Source organism: Nelumbo nucifera, chromosome 1, assembly GCF_055504915.1.
Source record: "Nelumbo nucifera cultivar China Antique chromosome 1, China Antique-T2T, whole genome shotgun sequence".
Taxonomy (NCBI): domain Eukaryota; kingdom Viridiplantae; phylum Streptophyta; class Magnoliopsida; order Proteales; family Nelumbonaceae; genus Nelumbo; species Nelumbo nucifera.
The window spans coordinates 201,766,265-201,790,483 of NC_142649.1; the positions used below are offsets into that span (position 1 = coordinate 201,766,265).

At 39.6% G+C, this 24,219-nt stretch overlaps 2 protein-coding genes across 11 annotated transcripts in view; one reads left to right on the forward strand and one right to left on the reverse strand.

The window, feature by feature from the left end:
- The window catches only part of EMF2 (VEFS-Box of polycomb protein), a 92,827-nt gene that overhangs the window by 66,501 nt on the left and 2,107 nt on the right, over positions 1-24,219 (reverse strand). For 4 of the 10 annotated variants that reach the window (XM_010277146.3, XM_010277143.3, XM_088895865.1 and 1 more), the window contains 3 exons: positions 3,135-3,317; positions 1,579-1,747; positions 1,210-1,265 (listed from right to left, as the gene is read on the reverse strand). In XM_010277146.3, the coding sequence (XP_010275448.1) occupies positions 1,210-1,265; positions 1,579-1,747; positions 3,135-3,169 (260 nt within the window). In that variant the 5' untranslated portion in view covers positions 3,170-3,317. Of the gene's footprint in view, positions 1-1,209; positions 1,266-1,578; positions 1,801-2,175; positions 2,377-3,134; positions 3,617-24,219 lie in introns of those variants that run through there. The other 6 variants (XM_088895867.1, XM_010277147.3, XM_088895866.1 and 3 more) reach the window with 5 other exon arrangements.
- Positions 20,868-23,150, forward strand: LOC148804357 (uncharacterized). The gene is made up of 5 exons (XM_088900961.1): positions 20,868-20,879; positions 20,979-21,041; positions 21,154-21,428; positions 21,570-21,625; positions 22,231-23,150. The coding sequence occupies exons 1-5, from the start codon at positions 20,868-20,870 to the stop codon at positions 23,148-23,150; spliced, it is 1,326 nt and encodes a 441-aa protein (XP_088757087.1).

Here is a 24,219-nt window from a genome sequence, read left to right on the forward strand (position 1 = left end):
GACCTCTCCCTCGGCTGCAAGGAACAGTGTTGCACTCTATACTCACATGGATCCCGGGAATTAAAACCTTATGCAAACATTTTGAAACCATAATATATATAAGTATATCTCTATATAAATATATTTTGCAAAAACAAATTTCAACGGTTGAAATCAACTACCGGCAGTTTAGGTTTCCATCAGAGAGAGTGAATTCCCCGATCATTCACTTTGTCCGACAAATGTACTCAGAAAATTACATAGGCATAGAACTATCACTAAAAAGATAATCCCTGTGAGCACCAGATTTAGCTAGACTATCAACTTCAGAGTTTAGCTCCCTCGGAATCCAGACCACATGGGCATTTAAAGAAGCAAGAATGTCTCTCGCTTCAGCCAGGTAGTGAGCTAAGGCCCAAGACCCACTGTCAGGATTAGAAAGCCAGTTAATGGTGCTGGCTGAGTCTCCTTTAATGGTAAGATTTAGTAAGCCCATTTAATCCTGATGCCAGTTAGAGCTGCCATGACTTCGGCCTTTGTTGAGGAGGCAATCCCAACCGACCCACTAAAAGCCCAACTGATACCATTTCTATTTCAAATTACACCTCCAAGCCCAACTGGTCCCCACTGTTATTTACTTGTTTATGATAGTAGTTAGTTTCAGTTAGTAGTTATTTCAGTTGGTAGTTTATTATTAGTTTATTATTTCTTTTGCCGCCTATGTAAGCAGTAGGGGTAATTCAGCCCTTTTACTTTTATTTTGATTATTAATATAAAAGGATGAGTGGGGCGACAATACTAGTCAATCCACATTCTCTGAATTCTCCTCTTCGTGTTCTCCTTCTCTTCTTTTCTCCTTCTTCTCTTTTTCTTTCTCATTCTTTTTCTTGTTTATTACTCATTATACCTAGGACTGATTGCAGTCCTATTCGACTACTCCATGCAAAGAAAAAGCTAAACCAAAATACTACATTTCCAAATGCCATCACTTTCCACACCTAACAGTCTATTTACAAAATTTACGTATGCAACATAGAGGAGCCAAAAAACTACATCAGCATATATACTCAAGAATAATTATTTCGGGGGTTTATTTTCAAGTTCCAACAACTAAAGAGGTGTTCAGCAACACATATGCTTTTGTAAGCCAATTGTTTTTCTTAAAAGAAAAACATACATATTTTCAAACAGCCCCCAAGAAGCCTTTTTAATAATTAGAAATTTCATTACCTCCTTTTGCGCTTTGCTTGTATTTTGTAGTGCAAGCATCTTTGAAGAAAGGACGGCTGCAAATAAAGGTTCTCATCAGATTAGCACAAGGACATAAGTTGCTTTTTATCAATAAAAGATGAGTTACTTAAAAATCAAAGGAATGAAAAAATACAAGCATAATCCCAAAACGGCAACAAGACAGTCAAGAGACATCAAATATGTGTAGCAAGAGAGAATAAAACCAACATGACAACATAACCAGAAAAGCAGCTACAAACTATGCAGGAGCATTCCCCAATGCATCCCTCCTCCAAGGTTTGTACCTAGCATGACTGTCAGCCATCACAGTAACCACATAATTTGTTGAACTCATAACTGAAAGCTTACATTTCGTAAAGCACGACGCTGGAGAATGTTATAAAGCTCAACAGGCTTGCAATAAATTGAGAGACTCTCTTCAGCTGCAATTGCCTCTTCTGCAGACAAATGGACTCGAGAATCTTGGCGGCACATCTGATCAACAGGTCTAGAATGACTGCAATTGCATCCAGGATTCCTGTTCCATTCATGCAAATAAGATACCAAAATTTCCATTTACACTCCAATTCTTATATCGTAAGCTAGCTAAACCTGTATAATTGGAAAATATGTATTGTTAACAATAATCCAAGAAAGAATGTCAAAAAAAAATCCAAGGAAAGAATGGTTATTCCCTGCATAAAGAAATACCAGTTCCTACAACAACACTAAGAATTTTGTCAATTTTTGAGAAGGGTTATTTCAATGAGCACAAATCACAAAACCACAAAAACCACTGAAAATTATTATGAAACCCAGACAACAGTAAAGTGAAAAATGAAATGCCAAAGCAATCAAAAAACATTGATAACAATAAGTGAAACTTTGAAAATACACAAATATATATATATGATAGAAAATCTAGTTAGGAGCCGACCCGAGGACTCTTGGTGCGGAAAGACACACCTTAACTAAACAGGCTTCAGGCTGCTCAGATCTTAATGCAAAAGCTCAATGCATCTTTTAACCGTCAGAGCTACCAGAAGATCTTCCCAGAAAGACTTGCCAAACGGCCCCTTATTTGCCCATTGTCTTCGTGTGCAAACAAGCAGAGTCCGCAAACAAAGGGCTAATATATATCACCCCGTAGAAAATAAACTCAAGAGACTAGTAAAAGAAAAACATAACCGAGTCAACCTAAATGCATATATTTGTTAAATAGAAAAGAATAATTGTAAAAAGATTGACATCAAGGGCTTGCAGAGAGACTTATTTGACTAATGTTATATCAGGCCTCCAGTTCTTCGAGTAATAGAGGTATTTTCAAGAATAGTGAGGGGCAGCTTTTCTTTGTTTCCTCAGTTCTGATTGATATATCAGATTCTAACATGGATGGGCCTTGAAGACTGACATACATTCAGCCCAAGAATCATTTTTCCCCTTCCATCATGGCTAGGAGATGGCAAAAGGAGCCACAACATGATCCTAAAACATTCAGTTCCCACTTTTGTAATTGACTATTTCTCATTAATGAAAATTTTTGTTATTGATAAAAAAAAAGAACATTCTGTTCCCATGTGTTCCAGGGAAACAAACAATATAGAAAAAGCACACTTATGATTTAACAGAAGATAAAGATTTTGCAAATTTTGGCTATTTTCCATACAGTGGTGCACCATTCCAATATTAATATTTTTGGGTCTGGTTTTAATACCTTGTGATTTAACAGAAGATAAAGATATTGCAAAATTTGGGTATTTTCGATACAATGGTGCATCATTCCAATGTTTATTTTTGGGTCTGGTTTTAATACCTTGTGTTCTCTGTACTTCCTTTCTTTCTGCATCACATGCATCATTATTTACTATACTAATTCATAAAAAAAGGCCCAAATACACAACAGGAAATTTTCAAAGAGAGCTTACGTAGTTTCACGAGCCACCAAAGGTAATCCTGGCATTGTGAATTGATGTTATCCAAATATAAAATAATTTCATAGTTCCAAGAATCCTCCTTGGATAGTGATTTCTTATTCCAAACGTGCTAGAGAAGGCTCATCTTGGTATGCTCTTCTGGTGGAAATTCAATTGCGTATATGCTCTACCTGTCTGTCAAGCATTAAAAAATGTATATATAGGTTGTATGACAGATAGTAACAGAGAAGGCAAAATACAGGAAAATAATCATCCAACATCCAACTACGAGTTTGGAAACACTGGTAAAATGAAGCCATATGTTATTTGATTTGCTAATAGTTATCCAACATCCAATTCCAATGCAACAGATCTCAAGTTTGACTTGAGACAAGCAAATAACTTAATCATGTAGTCTGCTAAATGCTACACTCAAGTTGCCCCCCTAGTCAAAGTGCCTCAGTGCTTAGGTCAGCTTGGTCCAGTTGGTGCAACTGCATTTGGGTAATACAGCATGGTTCAGTCATCTGATCTGAGCTGGGTGTTTTCAGAAAAATACAATTTCTTATCAGCTAATGCAATAAATAATAGAAGTAAAAGCCCCAACTTGTTGAGAAATCATATTTGGATGGTAAACACTATATTATAGTATTAGTTTCTTATAGGCTTCTCAATGATTATATCTTTTACACATGCCACATTGGCTTCTTATGTAAATTACTATGACAAATGAGACAAAAAATAAAAATATTCTTTGATGAGCAATGACAGCCCCCAATAATACGCTACCATGTAGTCATGTACATCATGTCCAAACTCCAAACAACATATAACACAAAGCACACAATCATCCCATCATTTTAGGACCCTAACACAGTTTATATCTTGCCATCTTCACTGAGCTTGAATGTTACTAGGTTCTGACAATCATAAGAACCTCTCCTATAGTTTCACTTTAGCAAAATCCTCCCTTGGATTTTTAAAGAACTCGACAAAAACCTCCCTTCCGTCAAGGACCATGATGGAAAACGTTAAACCTATGAATCATTTTTTTTTTTGGATCAATAACACTTTCATTAATTCATCAGTAGAAAATTTACAAGTGGAAGACAAACACACTTATCTTCCAAGAGTCGCAAAGAACTTCAAGAAAGGAAAGAAGAAAATACAAAGATACAAGGACACTAACATTACAACTTAGCCCAAAACAAGGAATCCCTTTCTGCCCCTTGTTTTGCTAAACCGTCAGCTAGGGAATTAGCTGATCTCTTAATCCAACATGTCTTAACTTCCATCTCCCGCACCAGCCATTTGAATTTCCTCTTCTCATTGTTATACTTCCAAAGATCATTTTGTTCTTTGGTCAGCCACCCTATCACCACCTCTGAATCCCCTTCAATTATAAGTTTCTTGATGCTCAATTCCTTAGCTTTCCGGGCTCCTTCCATAACTGCACATATCTCAGCTCTAAGGGAGTCACCCACTCCAATTGGGCCTGAGAACATAGCAGAGATGACCCCATTTTCATCTCTAAAAACACCCCCGATCCCTGATTGTCCTGGGTTTCCCCTACTGCATCCATCAAAATACCTATGAATCATTTTTTCCAAATACCTATTTTACCCTTTTGCAAATCAGTTTGCATCAATTTTTACTGAGATACCCCCATGTTATCCTCTTCCTCTCCCGTCGACCTCCTTACCCTCTTTTTCTATCCCTGAACTCTACCTTCAGAAGAGGAGGAATGCAGCACACAGCTCTTTCAATCTCTCATCCAAACTCCATCAATTCAAGGAGAAATGGCACACACCTCTTTATCCTCTTTTCCTTTCCGTTTTCTTTCATATGAACAAAGAAAAAAAAGGACAAGCCAAAACAGGTTGTTCCAAACCTTTTGCAGAAGCAAAGGTTACTAGGTTCCCGAAAAAAATTCATGCATTTCGTAAGAATCGTCTGTTAGCAGTCTTTTTGGCAAGGCCTCACTACTTAAACAATAGACTTGCAGGCGCAGCCTACATCTTTAACCTGGTCAGACAAATCCATGAGAGGGGGAATAAAGCTGGTGATTCTGAGATCTTCAATTGAACTTGGTACAGGATAAGGAAGAAATAGTGTAACCTTTCTTGCACAAGGTTGGGAAATGGTCTCATTTCAGTCAATCGCCAACTCCACCAGTGGTATTAAGACAATCAGCAGCAAAAAGGGGACAATCACTTCATTGTTGTTGAGGCCTCAACTCTACTTTGTAAGCTTGTACTTCCATGGGAGATATGAAAACATGCCCCTCTTGTGCAACATCTCCAAACTGCTCAACCTACCCAAGAATTTCTATATCATCATGTAAAAGTTTTTAAGTTGCCCTTGCATTCAGGACTGCAAGATCCTTGAACATGTAGAACAGATTAACAAGTTCATCAGCTATATTTGAACACATGGATCTCCCCTTCCCACAGCAGGCAAAATCCCACTGTCGCCTCTGTAAGATTAAAACAAATATCAAGTCCCCAATGTGATGCTAGGAGTATTTAAGGGCTGTGGTAATTTAAAGCTCACAATGTGTATATCACACGGTAAGGGAGTTTCCAAAGGAAAGAAGGATCTTGGTGGCTTCTGGACAGAGGCTTCCTGTGCTTTCTTAGCAATGAATGCCTGCATTGGGTAGTACAGATGGGCTCCAACATAACAGCAGAGAAGGGAAGGGTTGAATGGAATGATAGTAGAATTTTATTTTAAGTAGATGAGATATTGGACTTCTCGAGGATATGGAAGATTACATTCATTGGATGGTTAGCCAACACTCCTTGTCCAAGACCACGCCCATCATCTGCAACTAAACAGCGATCCATCATAATCTCAAGCCAACCATTTTTTGGCTCACAACACCCAGATTGATGTGTGTGGACAGAGAAACATTGACCACTTGAATCCTGCATAAAGGCAAGAGACGGTATTGGGTAGTAATTTCCTTGCAGAGGTATTTTACCCAAGGTTCAAAGTATCGATATGATACGCATACCGGCCGTATCGTATTGGTACTTAGAAACGGCCGAAACACCTTTTTTTAGTTTTTTTCAAATTTTGGTTTTTTGGGAAGCTTAAAATGTGTTTTGTATTATTAAAAAAAGTTGGGGGTCCGAAACACCTAGAAACAGGCGTTTCGGACCGTATCTTTTTCAAAAGATACGATACAATACACCCTGTATCGGGTGTATCGTATCGATACTTTAAAACATGAGTTTACCGTAAGTCTCTCTCCGTCCCCACCCCATCCCCGCCAACGGGGACAAAAATTTTCCCATCCCCATCCCCGCCCCATTCGGGGCGGATCCCCACGGGGATCGAGGAAATGGGGAAAATTGCCATCCCTAATTGTCAAGATTTGTTCTGAACCTAACTGTTAGTTCTTTGTCATTGACACTTAGGGGTAATTTCGTGTAACTATTGACATTTTCCATCCTAGACATTGACAAAAGGGAGTTTTTTGTTGAATTCTTTAAAAATCTAGGGGAGGATTTTGCTAAAGTGAAACTATAGGAGAGGTTTTTATGATTGCAGAAATTTCAGGGGAGGTGTTTGCATTTTACCCTTTTAGTAATTTGTTATAAAAATAATTTAATAATTTAGATTACATATATAAATATTTTTTAATAAAAATAATAAATTATTGCTAATTACTCAATAAATAATTATTTTTTCATTTTATCCGTTAGTTTTCTATTTTGTTTGTTTTACTTTATTAATCATTAAATGTTATAGTTAAATTAATCTATAGATTAACTTCTTTAGTCATAATTAAATTAATCTAAGTTCAAGCTCAAGGTTTAAGACTGTGAAACAAATCCTCATCCCCATCCTTGGTTGGGTATCACCATCAATCCCCATCCCTGCCAAGGCAATATCCATCCTCAGCCCCATCAGGTCAGGGAAGTTGAGTGGGTTCATGCCATGTGTCTAATGAACAATGGATACATTGCCAATAATGACTTTCCAAGAACTTTGCAATGTTGCTCTACTGACCAAAATAGTCAACCATTTTTATGAAATCCATATCTGCTCTTTATGATATGACTGAAAGCCAAATGAAACAAGATTCAATCAGGAATATCAAAAGCCGTTTTGCACAAAGATTTGCGCTTTTGACCCTCACCCTCCATAAACCTAAACCTCTATCCCATTATTGCAAATTTTATCCTAGTTCAACAAATGACCTGTTGTAGAATCACCTTCCCATAAGAAATCTGCACTCCATCCTCTTCACAACACTTATCAAACAAAAAAAAAAATCTAAGCCTTAAAAGCTTTTAAAAAAAAACAGTACAATGGCAATTAGAGAAGGTTGAAGAGCACACTCTAGGTTTCCTCCTAGGAGAAGGATAACATATTTACGGAACCATTCAACAACCTCACAACCTAGAATAACTTCCCTATCTTCACTACTTCCATTTAGACAAGTTCATTCCGATCCTGATACCCTTTCTACTGTCTCAAGAATGGTTTTTAGATTTCTAAAAATCCTATACCTCCTAAATATTCTCAAAAATGAAAGTGTCATCAGCAAACTGAAAATGGGATATAGCAATCTCCCCTCATGAACTCTAAAAATCCCTGAGAATGGCTCCATTAACCCTTTTATGCAACTTACACAGAACTTCTAACACTAGATTAAAGAGCATGAAGGAAGGCTTCCATTTTGGTCACAAGTCTTTCATAGTGATTGCATTTTATACTGTGGTCCATTGAACACTTAACATGCTTCCAAGTTATGGTTTCTAAAAGCGGTATTGCTAATATAGCTGTAAAATTGGAAGCTTAGGGGGGAGTGTATATGGTTATCCACTCTTCGTACTTTACTACCACTACAGTAAGTAATTTTTATCAGTGAAAAGCGTCTTACATACTAAATTATAAGATGTGCATTACCCAATAATATTTCGTACTATCTAGGGTATTGGGAGGCTAGACTTGATATGAACCTAAACCCTTGCATTTTTTACAAAGTGGTTCTTCCTAAATTTTAACTCACATTTCATGTTTGTCAGCCCAAGAATTTAAAATCGCACCAAGCAATAGACCCTATAAAATAAAAAGTATCCAAGTGGCAAATAATATGCAACATTACTAGTGACTCCGAAAGTGGCAAGTTAAGTGGAAGAACATGAGAATGGGAGAACCATCGAATGACAAACCTGAGGCTCCTAGGGTCCTTCACAATCTTTTGCTGATTGTCTATGCTCATCACTGGTTTTGAAACCTATCAAGCCTGATCGTATTGCTCTCGATGTGAAAGCAGTTTCTCTTCGTTGTTGGGGGGGGGGGGGGGGGGGAGCCTGTGATTTTTCTTCTCTAAGAAAGAAATCGGTAAAACCTGTGCTCCTCTCTGTTTGGCTCACATTGGACAGTGCTCCTATGGTAGACCTCCGACTCAAGAGATCAAAGAGGTGATTATTAGAACATCCAAGTTACAGCACAACATTGTGATTATTAATATTCATCATAGACACGTTTTAATCTAACTTGAATCTGAACAAGAGTTTCTTAGAGCGTGCATGCGTGAATTTCTGAGGATTAAGGAATTTTTGTTCCGTTTCTTTAGATGGTCTCTTGATTTTGAGAAAGGTTATGAACCTTCGATCGTCCCTATATGGATAGTTCTCCCCAGGCTTCCATTGAATTTTTATAACGAGAACTACCTCAAATCCATCGCTTCGGTTGTTGGCACAGTGAATATGACTAGGACATCAGCAACTAGGGTTTGCGTAGAGGTTGATCTCCTGCGTGACAACCTGTCTAGGGTTTGGATCGGTGTGGATAAGGAAGGGGCTTTTGCCAGCAGATAATCTATGAAGATCTACCAAAATATTGCACCCATTGTTTCAAACAAGCACATGATGAGACTATTTGCACAGGGAAGGAGAAAAAGAAAGGAACTCTGAAGAATGATGTTGAACCCATTAAGGCTTCAGCCCATGCGACTGAAAACAAGACACACTTGAAGGAGGTAGTGGTTTTCCACCCTACCAATGGTACAATGAAATCATTTGTGCATATGATTCTGTAGGAAGACCAGTTAGGCCAATTGAGGGGGGAGGCTGCAAAACCCATTGAAGATGATAATATGATTACCATTGTAGATCTTCCATGCAACAAGATCTACAAAAGTTCTGATGACTTAGAGGTGGGTGTCGTCTCTAAACACAAGCACCAAGAAGAAGTTTGGACACTCTTTTCAACATTTCTGGTTGGTATTATAAGGTGTTGTGGAGTTTACGCAGAAAACAACCTGGAGAAGAGTTCTAAAGGCTGAAGCTAAAAACTTTTCCTTTGAGAGGTTCAAAATAAAAGGGAATGTAACGTTAAATATCAGAGAAGTGAAGAAAGCCATGGTTTTGCTGGTAGGTATGGAGGTGATTGAGTGGCTCAAACTGTTCACGGAAGGAGCACTACAGTCAAGCAAACATACAGACTGGAAGAGCTCTAAAGAACAACAAGATCGAAGATACCTAGTAGAAAGAAGATGGAATATAAAAGGTAGATTCATTGTGTAGAGAAGATGGGCCGAATGGCCCATAGGCTGTTTATCTTTTTATATCTTTTATGTTCTTTCCTGTAATGGACCTAAATCTGGGCTTTATTCTTTTTTATGTTATGTTTTTTTAATTTTCTGCCCAACTAGGGACCTCTCTATAAATTACTAAAGTTAAACTTAATGAAATAGAATTAAGGGAGTAAGAGATGAAATTATGTTTGAAAATCTCTCTCTGAACCCTAGTTGCCGCCACCTTCTTCTTCTTCTTCTCTCCTCTTGTAATCTGATTTCTCTTACTTTCCTTTGAATTTTTGCAACTTTCTAAACAGTCATTTCATCTTAAAAGGCTGTTTTTCTTCTTAGTATCAGAGCAAATTCGTTTTTCCCTCTTTTCACCTCTTTTTTCCCATACACAGTGTATGAACTGAATCATATGAATAGTTAAAGAAACCTATTTCAGCCCAGTTGTTAGTGGTTTCTGGAGAGAAGGGGACTGGTTATGTCGTCCTCTTGACATATTCAAGTGTGTTGCCCCAAACCCTAATTTTCTAGAAAAATTTGATTGTGGGCCCCACAGGGAGATTGACTTGGGCGCTCAATGAAGGAAGGCCTTCTCATCCTTCTTCTTGAAGATCAAATCAAGTTGATTAGTGGTTTGTGAAGTCTACAAGGAGCGGCTGAGTTTTCTCTATTTCTCCCAGCTTTCGGGTGTGACGCAAGTTGCTGGTATAGCTGCATAGAGGTTGTCTCACAACACATTTTTTGTTTTGTCTTCATTTGTTGTTATTCGAAGTTGTTAGAAGTCATTTTCAAAGTATTTAAGAAGATGAACTCCTCGGAATTTGAAAACGAGCATGTTGCTGAATCCAAACAGGTACCGAGAGCCTCTGTGGACTCTCTACTGGTTGTGACCACAGTCAAGCTGGATGGAACTAATTATCTGGCTTGGTCACAATCAGTAAAAATTCATATCTGTAGTAGAGGCAAATGGGATTTTATGTCTGGGAGCAAAAAGGCTCCTCCGAAAGATGATCCATCATATGAAAAGTGGATGCAAGAAAATTATACTGTTATTGGATGGCTTGTGAACCCAATGCAACCACAAATTAGTAAGCACTATTTGTGGATGAATTCAGCAAAGGTAATTTGGGATAGTGTTGCTGAAACCTATTCCCAAAAATTAAATGTGGCCAGGGTTTACAAGTTGAGAAGTGATGTGAAGAATTTGAGACAGGAGGAGAAACCATTAGCTGTATGCTTCTCAACACCGAAGTCTTTATGGCAAAAAATAGATTTGATAGAAGTTGTAGCCTGGGACACCACTAATGATGTTGAGACTTACAGGAAACTGGTTGAGAGAAACAGGGTGTTTGAGTTATTGACAGGGCTAAATCCAAAGTATGACATCACAAAGCAAAATATTTTATCCAATGATAGTGTTTCACTGTCTTAAGCATATGCCGTGGTAAGTAGTGAAGAAAGCAGAAGACTTGTCCAGGTCCAAGGGGCTGGTCTAAATGATACTTTGCTAATATGGGAGTGAAACCCAAGGGGGTTGCAAGGACCCCAAGTAGCTCAGGGAAAAAAGAGATTATTTGTGAATACTGTAAAAGGCCAAAACACACTAAAGACAAGTGCTAGAAATTGCAGCCTAAGCTCCTACCACTTCGGTTTCAAAAGAAGTCTGATAATATAAAGGCAGGGAGTGTCGATATTGTTGTTAGTCTAGATAGTGACAGATACCAAACTGAAGAGATGACAGCTAGTGAGCAGTTAGCAGCTATGAAGGTAGAATATGAGAAGTTTGGGAGGATGATCAATCACCTAGAGGGTGTGACCTCTTCTTTCAACCCTCCAAGAAATTCAACCTCTTTTGCATTTGCTCATTCAGGTATATGGGCTTCTGTCAATCATGCAACCATTTCAGGTAATCGTAGGATCCCTTGGATTATTGATTCCGGTGCTTCTGATCATATGACCAACATTTCTACTTTGTTTGTTTCATATGATTTACTTCCTGGACGTGACAAAATCACCCTAGCCGATGGCATTCTTGCCCCTATCTCCAACAAGGGAATCATCAAGGCTACAGACTCCTTGGTTCTTCCTTCTGCTCTTCATGTACCTAGACTAAATACAAACTTGTTATTTGTAAGTAGCCTAACTAAGTCATTAAACTGTTGTGTAACCTTCTTCCCTTCCTACTGTGTTTTTCAGGATCTGGAGTCTCAAAAGGTGATTGGGAGTGGCCGTGAGGCGAATGGAATATATCTGCGGGATACTCCTGAACAGTGCCATGAACAACCTGGAAAATCTGCTTTTGGGTCTACATCTTCAGAATCCATCAGTCGAGTCATGTTATGTCATTTTCGTTTGGGTCATCTTTCTTTTTCTGCACTAAGTCATTTATTCCCAAAATTGTTTAAGGGAATTAGCTTGTCCAGTCTTCATTGTGAGTCCTGTGAACTGTCAAACCATTGTAGAAACAATTATCCTCTGAGTAATAAAAGATCTTCTTTTAATATTGTGCACTCTGATGTGTGGGGGCCTTACCACTTAGCTTCTATGGGTGGCTACAAATATTTTATCTTGTTCATTGATAATTCACTTAGATATTTTTTATGAAGTCCCATGATGAAGTTCCCAGACTTGTGAGGCAATTCCATGAATTTGTCCTAACCCAGCTTGATACCAGAATTAAAATTTTCAGATCCGACAATGCAAAAGAATATTTTAAGAAAAACCTGACCTACTATCTCACTGATTTAGGGGTTATTCGTCAAAGCTCCTGTGTTAGGACCCCAAAACAGAATAGAGTTACTGAAAGAAAAAATAGACATATTGTTGAAATTACAAGAAGTATGAAACTTGAAGCCTACACAGATGCTGATTGGGCCGGAAACATTGATGACAGAAGATCTACCTCTGGGTATTGTAGCTTGGTGGCAAGTAACATTGTCTCTTGGGGAAGCAAGAAACAATCAGTTGTTGCTCGATCTTCAGCCGAAGCATAATACAGAGCGATGGCTCATGGAGTTTCTGAACTATTGTGGCTTAGATCCTTGATGGAGGAATTGGGTATTGAGCATGATAAGCCAATGATATTATATTGTGATAATCAGGCCACCATCAACAATGCTCACAACCCAGTGCAACATGACGGAACGAAGCATATTGAAGTTGACAGACACTTCATTTGAGAAAGAGTGGCTTCTGGAGAAGTGTGTGTACCTTTCATCACCTCTGAAGGACAGTTAGTTGATTTCCTCACCAAGGGCATTCCCAAGGCTAATCTTCTGCATGATACTGGCAAGCTTGGCATGATTGACATCTATGCTCAGCTTGAGGGGGAGTGTAGAGAAGATGGATCAAACGGCCCATAGGCTATTTATCTTTTTTTTATCTTTTATGTTCTTTGTTGTAATGGGCCTTAATTTGGGCTTTATTCTTTCTTATGTTATGTTTTTTTAATTTTTTGCCCAACTAGGGGCCTCTCTTTAAATTACTAAACTTTAACTTAATGAAATAGAATTAAGGGAGTAAGAGAGGAGATTATGTTTGAAAATCTCTCTCTCTTTGAACCCTAGTTGCCACCACCTTCTTCTTCTTCTCTCCTCTTGTAATCTGATTTCTGCTACTTTCTTTTGAATTTTTGCAACTTTCTAAACAGTCCTTTCTTCTCAAAAGGCTGTTTTTCTTCTCATTGCTCTAACTGAGTATTTTGGAGAAGGAAAGAAACAACTCGTCTGCTTTCCTAAAGGTAGAAAAGGCATGGTTTGGAGGGAGATAAAAAAACATTCTACAAGACTTCTTAAAAGAGATGAAGGTACCGAGGGTGTTCAGTTTACTGGAGAAGCAAGAGTATCTCCATGGGAGAAGGAAGAAAATGCTGGGAACATTCTGGTTAATGGCTTGGGAAGAGACAAGTTGGTTTTCAATACCAAGAAGATAAAATGGGAAAAAAAGTTGGTAGTTGAAGTGAAAAAAAAAACAAGAAGACTGGAGGATTGTAGTAGCATATTTACTCAAGATTCTGAAGGTAAAAGGTCCAGTAATGATCACCCCTTATGAAGATTGTAAAGCAATTTTAAATCTGTTGGAGAAGGTCTCAGTAGTTAGTGCTTCAAACATCCAGTTGCAGAATGGAGCAGCTACAATGATGAGGTGGTCTCCTAGCTCAAACGTGAAGGACTTCTCAGTGGAGGATGGGGTAACCATAAGGCTTGCTGGCCTACCCTTCCATTTGTGGAAGCTAGAGTTATTTCAGTCCATTGCTTCCTTGTGCAAAGCTAAACTGGAAGGTGTGTTCCTAAAAGATCTTCGATCAGCAGCTATGAGAGTAAGTGGAGTAAAACCAGAAGAAATTCCCAGGAAGATTGAGGTTTATGCTGACAGTGCTTTCTATTCAGTGTGGCTATTGACCTCCATTGAAGCAACTCTGTGGAAGGAGTCTAGGAGGAAGGAAGATGAGGAGGTAGAAGAAGACTACCTACGTGGATCACAAAGACCGGTGCATTTCAAATTAGCTGAAACAATAACAGAACTGGAAAGCTTAAGAAGAGATAACAAGAAAGGATTACCCGAAGAGGAAAATGGAAAGAGTGCAAGCAAAGGCAAAGTTTCAAAATTTAAAAGAACTTTTGCAGAGGTGGTGACAGGTGTGTTAAATGCAAAACCAGACTGTCAAGGCTCTTGGATTGGTGGGACTAACAAGGGGGCTGAACAGAGAGAAGTAAAGGTCACTTCAAAAGTCCAAGGAGAGAATGGGCCTAAACAGACTTTAAGTAAGGCAATAAATGGGCCTTCAAAGGGGCTTACGAAGCAGGACAAGTGTTTTGGTTTGCAAAGTGGGCCATCAGATGGGCTAGGCAGGATAAGTGGTAAAGGGCCAAGTGGGATAAGTAGTAAAAGGGCCAGGTGGGATAAGTAGTAAAAGGGCCAGGTGGAACAAGTGTTAATGGGCCAGGCGGGACAAGTAGAAATGGGCCAGGCAGATTAGAAAGGAGGTCATGTGACTTTTTAAGTAACCATGTGACTTTAGAAAAAGACAAAAAGAAAGGGGACAATAACTTGGGTGTATCATCGTCCCCTATCCAACCTGTTTTGAGTCTTCCCCAGCCGAGAAGCTCTGTTATGGAGAAATTTGAATGGAGGCCAAGGCTGGTCTGCTACTCAACCACCCCTGAACGACAAAATCCGAGGTATGATGGAAACAAAGAGGAAGATGGAGATTTTGACTTGGATTGGGTAAGGTGTGAAGAGGAGAATTCAGAAGAGCCCTATGGCCAGTCTAGTATCGGCAGCATTAAAAGCAGTGCATGGAGGATGTAGATTTAGGAACAAGGCTACTCTTCGAAAACTCTTTGCTAACCCCAACCAAACTTTCTTTGGAACCTCAGAAGAGCGACGGTTTGAAAAGTTCTCCCTTGAGAAGAGAAAACACCCCATTCAAAGGCAGAGTAGATCCTTCCCTTTCTGAGAGACAAAACCAAGGTGTTCGTAGAGAACTTACAATTTCTCATCACTCGGAAACAAAAGCTATAACGTCTTCCCTTCCCCTGCTAGTTGTTCGAAGGTTAGATTGGAGGAGAACTACCCCAACATTGGCCCTGTTCAGAGTCAGCCTTCTTTGCATGACAGTCCTCCTTTGTTTCTGAGTTCTGGTATGGTTTGTCAATTTTTAGATAATTCTATCTGTGTTTCAGCTAACCCTCCTCACCCTCCTATGTTTGTGATCCAGCCTTCAGGTGATACCTATTCTTGTCCAGCAACTGCCAATCCTAGTGTGTCGTTGGAGGCAACAGAAGTGTTAGGAAATACTGAGGGTGTAGAGGATCCTAAGGAGGAAGGGGAGAGAATCTGGGAGTTAATAATGCAGCTCTTTGATCAGTTGATTCAGGTAGAAATACAGTCTAGAGAAGGTTTGGAGGAGGAAGGTAGTAGTCCAAATCTAAAGTGCTTGAAGGAGAAGGAAGAAAGAAAGAGGGGGTTGAAAGTCAAAAACACAAAAGGAAAAAACAACAGAAAAAAGAGGTAAGAGAAAGGAAAAGATTAGAAAATAAGGAGTTAAAGTCTTCAAAAAAAAGAAAGAAAAAGATGACTGAGGTGGAGAGGCTGAGATGTGGAGTTGATTATGAAAAAAGAGGTACAAGCAGAAAGGAAAGGAAATTGGGTTAGGTTAAGAAAAACCTCAAGGGTCCCAACATCTGATTTTCCCATGAAAATAATCAATTGGAATGTTAGGGGGTTGGGGAGTCAAAGAAAAAGAAGGGTGATTAAGGAAGTTTTTAGGAAAGAAAAGCCAGATACTGTTCTAATTCAAGAAACAAAGTTGGAAGACGTGGATAGAAGATGGGTTAGAAGTTTGTGGTTGTGCACAGTCGTGGGGAGCCTCAGGAGGCATCCTAACAATCTGGAAGAATGAGGAGATAGGCTGCATTGAACAATTGATTGGCAACTTTACAGTCACAGTGAAGTTTAGGAGGAAACAGGACGGGTTAGAATGGGCTTTAACTAATGCCTATGGTCCAAATTTATACAGGGAAAGGGAAGAGTTTTGGGAAGAACTGGCAGCCATAAGGGGTCTTTGGAGTGGGCCTTGGTGTTTGGGGGGAGATTTTAATGTCATTAGATTTCTGAATGAAACAACGAATCCTAACCATAGGATCACCTCTAGCATGAGGAAATTCAACCTTCTTGTGGAGTCCTTTGAGCTAAGAGAGCGGACCATGCTACAAGCCAATTTCACTTGGTCCAACTTTCAAGAACCCCTGTGTTGTAAGATAGATAGATTCTTATTCTCTGCAGATTGGGAGACTCCTTGGAGGGGAATGGTAGTAAGGGCACTTCATAGACCAACTTCGGATCACTGTCCAATTAGGCTCTCACAAGAGAAACTAGGAGGAGGACCTTGTCCATTTCATTTTGAGAACATGTGGCTACTTCATCCTGAATTTCTAAAGAAAGTACAACAGTGGTGGGAAGAAGATCAGTTGGAGTTCAAATGGAAAGGTTATAGATTCTACAAAAAGCTACAAGTTCTAAAAGCTAGGATCAAAGAGTGAAAACAAAGAGGAGTTTGGAAGAGTCGAAGAGAGAAAAGAATGGATTGCTAAAAGGATCCAGGAAATTGATATAGAGGAAGCAGAGAGAAAATTAAGAGTAGAAGAAAGGGGAGAAAGGTGGAACTTGAAACAAGAATTAGAGGAAATCTTAAGAAAAGATGAGATAAGTTGGAGACAAAAGTCTAGATGCAAATGGCTCAAAGAGGGAGATGGAAATACTAGATTTTTTCATACCCTGGCAAATGGCAGGAGGAGGAAGAACACTGTGGAGAGGTTGGAATGGAATGGAGAAATGCTTAAAAGGGAGGAAGAGATAGCAAGAGCGTTTGTGGACCACTTTAAAACCATTTATGACAGTCCTAGCAGGATGAGAGAGGACATTTCTGATTTCAGTGGCAAATAGGAAGTAGAGAACTAATTGAGGAATTGGAAAGAAATTTTGAGATCCAAGAAGTCAAAGATGCTATTTTCTCAATGGAAAGATCTAAAGCCCCAGGTCCAGATGGATTCACGATGACCTTTTATCAAGATTGTTGGGGAATCATAAGAGAGGATTTAATGGAGGTGTTTCTAGAATTCTTTGAGAGAGGGAGGATTAATTTAGGTGCTAATGCTACTTTTATAACTCTGGTCCCCAAAAAGATGGAAGCAAGACACCCAAAGGATTTTAGACCCATTAGTTGGATTAGCAACATGTATAAGGTCATCTCTAAGGTGTTAGCCTCAAGAATTAAAAAGGTACTTCCTTATCTGATCTCTCCAAACCAAGGAGCCTTTGTGTCTAGGAGACAAATCACGGGTGGTCAAATCCTTATTGCTAATGAGTGTGTTGATTATAGAAAGAGAAAAGGAGAGAAGGGATTAATCTGCAAACTTGATTTGGAAAAGGCTTATGACTTGGTAGATTGGGATTTTTTATTAGAATTTTTAAGAAACAGAGATTTTGGAGAAAGGTGGTGTAGATGGGTAAAAGATTGTGACTTCATGCCACTACTCTATTTTGGTGAATGGGGTAATTAGGGATTTCTTCCCTGCAAAGAGAGGTCTAAGACAAGGGGACCCTCTTTCCCCCTTCCTTTTTACCTTAATAGTGGATGTTTTGAGTGTTATGATCTCCAGAGATGACTCCAGAAATATTTTTCATGGGTGGAGAGTAGGGAGGCAAGAAGTAGTGGTTACTCATTTACAATTTGCAGATGATATAATTCTCTTTTGTGAGGAAGAGCTTGAGGAGATGATCAATCTGAAATTGTTGGTAGAAGGATTTGAAAAGGTCTCTAATTTGAGAGTGAATTGGAATAAAAGTTGTGGGGCTGGGGTTAATAGATCAGATGAGGAGGTGTCTTCCTTGGCTAGGTTGTTAGGCTGTGAGTAGAGTGATTGGCCTATAAAATACTTGGGTTTACCCCTGGGGGAAAACCCAAAGTCAGAAAATTTCTTGTACCCAGTCTTGGAAAGATTCACAAAGAGGCTAGCAGGGTGGAAGAGGAATTGCATCTCTTTAGGAGGTAGAATCACTTTAATTAAGTCAACTTTAGCAAATTTGCCAGTGTACTTCCTGTCTACCTTCAAAGTGCCTATCAAGGTGGAAAATCAGTTGGAAAAAATAATGAGAGATTTCCTCTGGGAACCTGGGGAGTCAAAAAAGGATCACCTAGTGAAGTGGGAAATGGTCTTTAGGACAAAAGACAAAGGGGGTTTAGGGATTGGAAATATCCATCTAAGAAACATAGCACTCTTAGGTAAGTGGTTGTGGAGGTTTCCCAAGGAGCAAGAAAGCTTGTGGCATAAAGTGATAGAAAACATACATGGATTGGCAGCAAATGGATGGGATGTTAGTATCAACCCAAGGGCTTCTCGTTCCTCTCTGTGGAAAGACATTGTTGGTATCTAGCCCGCCTTTTCTCCTTTCATCAGGTATGACGCTTGTTCGGGTAATAAGGTCCTTTTTTGGGAGGATGTTTGGGTTGGGGACCAACCTCTTAAGGATAGGTACCAGGCCCACTACTCCTTGTCCTTGAACAAATTTAAAGTCATCTCTACCTTTCGTGTTTCTAATGAGGCGTGGGATTTAGGGTTCAGGAGAGGGTTGAGGGAGTCAGAAATAGGGTTGGCAAATGATCTTTTCTCCCTTTTACATTCAGTGTTTTTGGATCATTCTTGTCCTGATAAGAGAATTTGATCTGAAGAGTCCTCTGATTGTTTTTCATGCTCTTCTTTCTTCAATCCTTTAGTGCACTCTTCCAATTTAGTTTACTCTTTCCTATAAAAGAAGTGTGGAGTGCTCCTGTACCCCCAAAGGTGAGGGCTTTTTGTTGGGAAGTGATTCTCCAAAAAATCAACACTTTGGACTTGCTTCAGAAAAAAAGACCGAATTGGTTTTTATCCCCTCATGTTTGTAGCCTTTGCTTGAAGAGTGGTGAGACAGTAAATCATCTACTAATATCTTGTCCTTTTGTTACTCTTATTTGAGATTGGTTTTCCTCTCTTTGGGTGGTGGGTTCCCCCTACAAGCGTGGTGGATCTTTTTGAATCTAGCTTTTTTCATCAATCAAAGAAAAGATGAAGGGAAGGGTACTGTGTGGAGAGCAACGAGGGCAGCAGTTGTTTGGACAGTGTGGGAAGAGAGAAATAACAGAATCATTCAAGGGAAAGAAAAATCAGCACAAGAAGTCATAGAAGGGATCACCATCAAGATCATACATTGGCTGAAATCGTTGGATCTGTTCAAGGACCTCTCTATAGATGACTTAATTAGAGGGTGGAGTGCGATAGCAGCTTCTTCTTGCCCCTCTTTAGCTATTCAAGAGGACTGATCGCCCCCGTTATCTTTAGATGTTAAGTTAAACTTTGAAGGCAGTTCTATAGGTAATCCAGGCCCCTCTGGAATTGGGGGTGTCTTTAGAGATGGGGGAGGAAATGTCATGGCCCTTTATTCTGGCCCAATAGGACTGGGGGACTCTCTTAGAGCAGAAGTTTTGCCACTCCTATAAGGGCTCAAGCTGGCTAAACAACTGGGTTTTCAGCAGTTGGAAGTGGAGGGAGACTCAAAATTGGTAATAGGTTGGATGCAAACAAAAAGCTTAGGCACCTGGTCCCTTAGACAACCTGTAAGGGAGATTATGCAACTAACAAGGGAGCTTGAAGTCAGGTTTAAATGGAGTAGGAGATCAGCCAATGCCTGGTCCCTTAGACAACCTTTTTTGGGCCTGTTTGTAATCTGTGGAGGGGTCACCTTGTTTTTTAAAGGTGACAGTTGTACTAAGTTTCTTACAGAATTTCTTACAAAATTCTGGTTGGTATTGTTCCCTTGCAGATTGGAAGAAGTAACTAACATTTCTTAGTCAACAAATGGAGCAGATAAAGGAGTGGAAGTGTTCGATGAGGTGTTACATAAAAAATACCGAATGAAGTTGTAGTGTTCGATGATATTATCAGTGAAAGTGAAGCTTCAATATCCCCGAGGATTATGAACAAACAAATTGACGATGATGGCTTCCAAACAGTGACCAGAAAGAAGAAGCAAAGGAAACAATATCCTGCTGATGGACCTCAACTTGTGACGAGATCTATGATCTCTAAAGAAAGGTATGCTCCCTGCTTAATTTACTATGCCTTGCATATATTGGAATGCTAGAGGATTCTTGAATCCTCGTACTATCCGTAGAGCTAAGAAACTTGTTAAATTGCATAAAATCAATATTCTTGTCATTGTCGAACCTATGACTATCAATGGGAGATGTGCCAAGGTGGCCAGGAGATTGGGCTTCTCTTATTTTTATGTCCGAACCTCCAACAATAAATTATGGATCCTTTGGAATGATGGGTGTTGTATTTCTATACTTCGGAATCGTGAACAAGCCATCACTTTTCAATGCACTAGCGCTATTGATAGAAGTTTCTGGTGTCATGCATATATGCCAAATGTAGTATTGGTGGACCGCCAACTGCTTTGGTCTGAGCTGAGTGATATTGTCTCTTCCTTTTCTATGCCCTGGACTGTGCTTGGTGATTTTAAAACCATGCTTGACGTGGATGAAAAGATGGGGTGGAGAGCCCCTGACCGAGGTTCCATGAAAGAGGACTTTCAAGACTTGGTAAATAACTTGTAGCTTGTGGGTGTGAGCTATGAGAGTAATATATTTACCTGGTGAAATGGCAGACAAGGTTTGTACTGTGCTTGGGCAAGAATTGACCGCACCTTGGTAAATGGTGATCAGCTCAATACTTTTCCTCTTAGAGCTGTCAATCATTTGGAATAGATAGTATTCGGATCATGCACCTTTGCTTCTCTCATGGGAGGATGAGATGTCATCCGTCCCAAGATTGGTAGGTATCAGAGGGAAATTGGTAGATATCACAGCCTCTTTCCACACATCAGTTAAAGTTAAGAGGAGGCGTAGCACTATACAGTTGATTCAGGTTTCAGAGGGAATGGTAGGTACCACAGGATGATATTGGTAATGCAGCAGTTTCTTTCTTCTCAGAGATTTTGACAGATGATGCAGAGTTACTCTCGATTATTGACACAGTAGTTTCTTCTGAAGATAATTCCTGCTTATTGCTGGTCCCTAGCATGGAGGAGGTTAAAAACACAGTTTTTCAGATGAATAGAGATGTTGCTCTGGGTCCAAATGGTTTCTCTGGCCTTTTTTTTGTCTCTTGTTGGGATATCATTACTATGGATGTTTATGATGCCATATGTTTAATTTTCAGGTGAGGAGATCCCAGAGGCTTCACCTATTCCTTGATTCCATTGATTACCAAGACTAATGACCCTATTTCATTTTCTGACTTTCGGCTTATCAATGTTGGAAATTTTATATATAACATTCTTGCAAAAATTGTCACTAACAGGTTAAGACTTTTATTACCTAAACTTATTTCAGAAGAGCAGGGTGCCTTTGTGCAAGGTAGAAACATAATGGATAATATTTCATTAGTACAAGAAATGACCCATGAGACTGATAGGAAAATTTCGGGTGTTGATGTAATTCTAAAACTGGACATGCTAAAGCCTATTATAGGCTTGAATGGTCTTTCCTATACCGGGAACTGAGAAAATTTGGTTTCTCTAATGACTATATCAAACTTGTTGAGAGGATGATCTCTAATTGTTGGTTCTCTATCATAATCGATGGAGTGTCACATGGTTTTTTTAAGTCCTCTCAGGGGCTCAGACAAGGTAACCCTCTTTCCCCTTATTTGTTTTAACAGAGGAGGATTTGAATAGAGAGCTATTTGATGTCTAACAACAATGTTCGCTACTTCCACTTGCCGCAAGGTTGTTGGAGTATTTCACACTCTCTTTATGCAGATGATATTATTATATTTACTACAGGGGAAAACAGTCCTTTGATGTCTAACAATAATGTTCACTACTTCCACTTGCCACAAGGTTGGTGGAGCATTTCACACTCTCTTTATGTGGATGATACTATTATATTTACTACACGAGGAAAACGGTCTTTGACTTGTCTGAGTGTGCCTAGTATTCCTTTGCATCTTCTTTCGGCAGTGGCCACACCCAAAAAAGTCCTCCAAAGAGTTGATAAGATAATCTCTGATTTCCTTTGGGCCGATAGTGAAGGAAACAAGCAACATCATTGGGAGGCTTGGGAAACTATTTGCAAACCTTTCGGTGAAGGTCCCAATGTGTTAAGAGTGTTTGAGGTCGACACAGCCTTACAAGTCAAAGATCTTTGGAACACAGTTCATGGGAGCTCTTTGTGGGCTCGTTTCTTTCATTCAAAATGCCTCCGTAACACCAACTTGACATTGTGCGAGAGCTCTTACTTTATCTCTGGAACTTGGAAAAGGAACCTCAAGTTTTCTGAATTGGTGCTTGAGAACTCTTTATGGTTAATAAGGAAGGATGATGCCTCCTTCTGGCTGGACACTTGGATTGGAGACTATCCTTTTTTTCGCATTCTGACTATAGATTCAGGGTTGTGGGAGGGGTTTGCAATTTCCCCAAGGGGTGAAAAAGTGAACATTCTTCAGTTTGCAGATGATACCTTATGCTTTATTGATGCTTCTCTTGTACAGCTAGAAAATCCACTTGGGATCCTCAGTTGGTTTGAAGTAGTCACAGGTTTGAAAGTCAACCATAATAAAAGCCAAATCATCCCAGTGCGTGAAATCTATAACCTCGAAGATTGTGCTAATGTTTTGGCTAGCCAAGTGGATCAGCTTCCGATGAGGTACCTGGGTCTTCCATTGGGGGCTAAGTGTTCCTCTTCTACCATATGGGATCCAATAATTGAAAGATTGGAAAAGAAATTGTCCTCATGGAAGGCTAAGTATCTCTCCTTTGGTGGTAGAGTGACCCTTCTAAAAAGTACTCTTTCCAACCTTCCTACCTACTTTCTTTCTCTTTTCCATATCCCAAATAAAGTGGCTAGGAAAATAGAGACTCTCCAAAAAAACTTTTTGTAGAGGGATTGGGAGGAAGAAAGGAAAATCCACCTTGTGAATTGGAACCAAATCTGCCTTCCTAAGGAACAAGGTGGTCTAGGTTTGAGAAGAATTAAGGTGACAAATTCAGCACTGCTTTGCAAATGGATCTGGAGATTTGCCGCTGAAAGGAGAGCTTGGTGGAGAAGCCTAATTGCATCTAAATTTGGGGTTGAGTGGGGTAATTGGAGAACTAACCCCCCCCCATCTAAATTTGGGGTTGAGCTTGGTGGAGATTTGCCGCTGGGGTTATTCTTTATGGAAAAGTATCATGACGGTTTTTCCCTTGTTTGATGGGGGAATCAGCCTCAAGGTCGGACAAGAGGATAGAATCAAATTTTGGAAAGATCATTGGTGTCTGAATCATTCCTTGGCTGTTGAATTCCCTCTTATCTTCCAATGTGCCTCCAACCAAAATGACTCGGTTCCTGAAACTTACATTGTTTTGGGCAATGAAGTGATTTGGGCTCCCCAGTTCAGAAGAGGTATTTTTGACTGGAAATTTCAAGAAGCTTCAAATCTGTTGGAGACTCTACATGCTCAAATCATTGACTACAATCAGGATGATCAGTGGAGTTGGGTCTAGTCCAAAGAAGGTGTTTTCTCAGTTAAATCAATGGCTAGTAGACTCAGTAGTAGAGTGGCAGTGGGGGACTTCCCTGCTAAACAGATTTGGAACTCAGTCTGCCCTTCTAAAGTTAACTTTCTAGTCTGGACAATGGCATTAGAAAAATGTCTGTCCATAACCAATCTTGAGAGAAGAGGATTGCAGATCCTAGATAAGTCCTGTGTTTTTTGTGATGATCACCCGAAATCAACGATCATATTTGCATTCATTGCCCGTTTGCTGCTCAGGTGTGGTACTATTTCTTGAAGGCGGTGAGGATTTTTTGGGTCATGCCTAAATCGATTAAGGAATTACTATGTTGCTGGAAGATCAGTAAATTGAAGAAAAGAGGGAAATTGGTTTTAATCACTATCCCGGCAGCTATGATTTGGGCCATTTGGTCTGAGAGAAACAACAGAACCTTTAATCAAAGAGTGAGAGGAC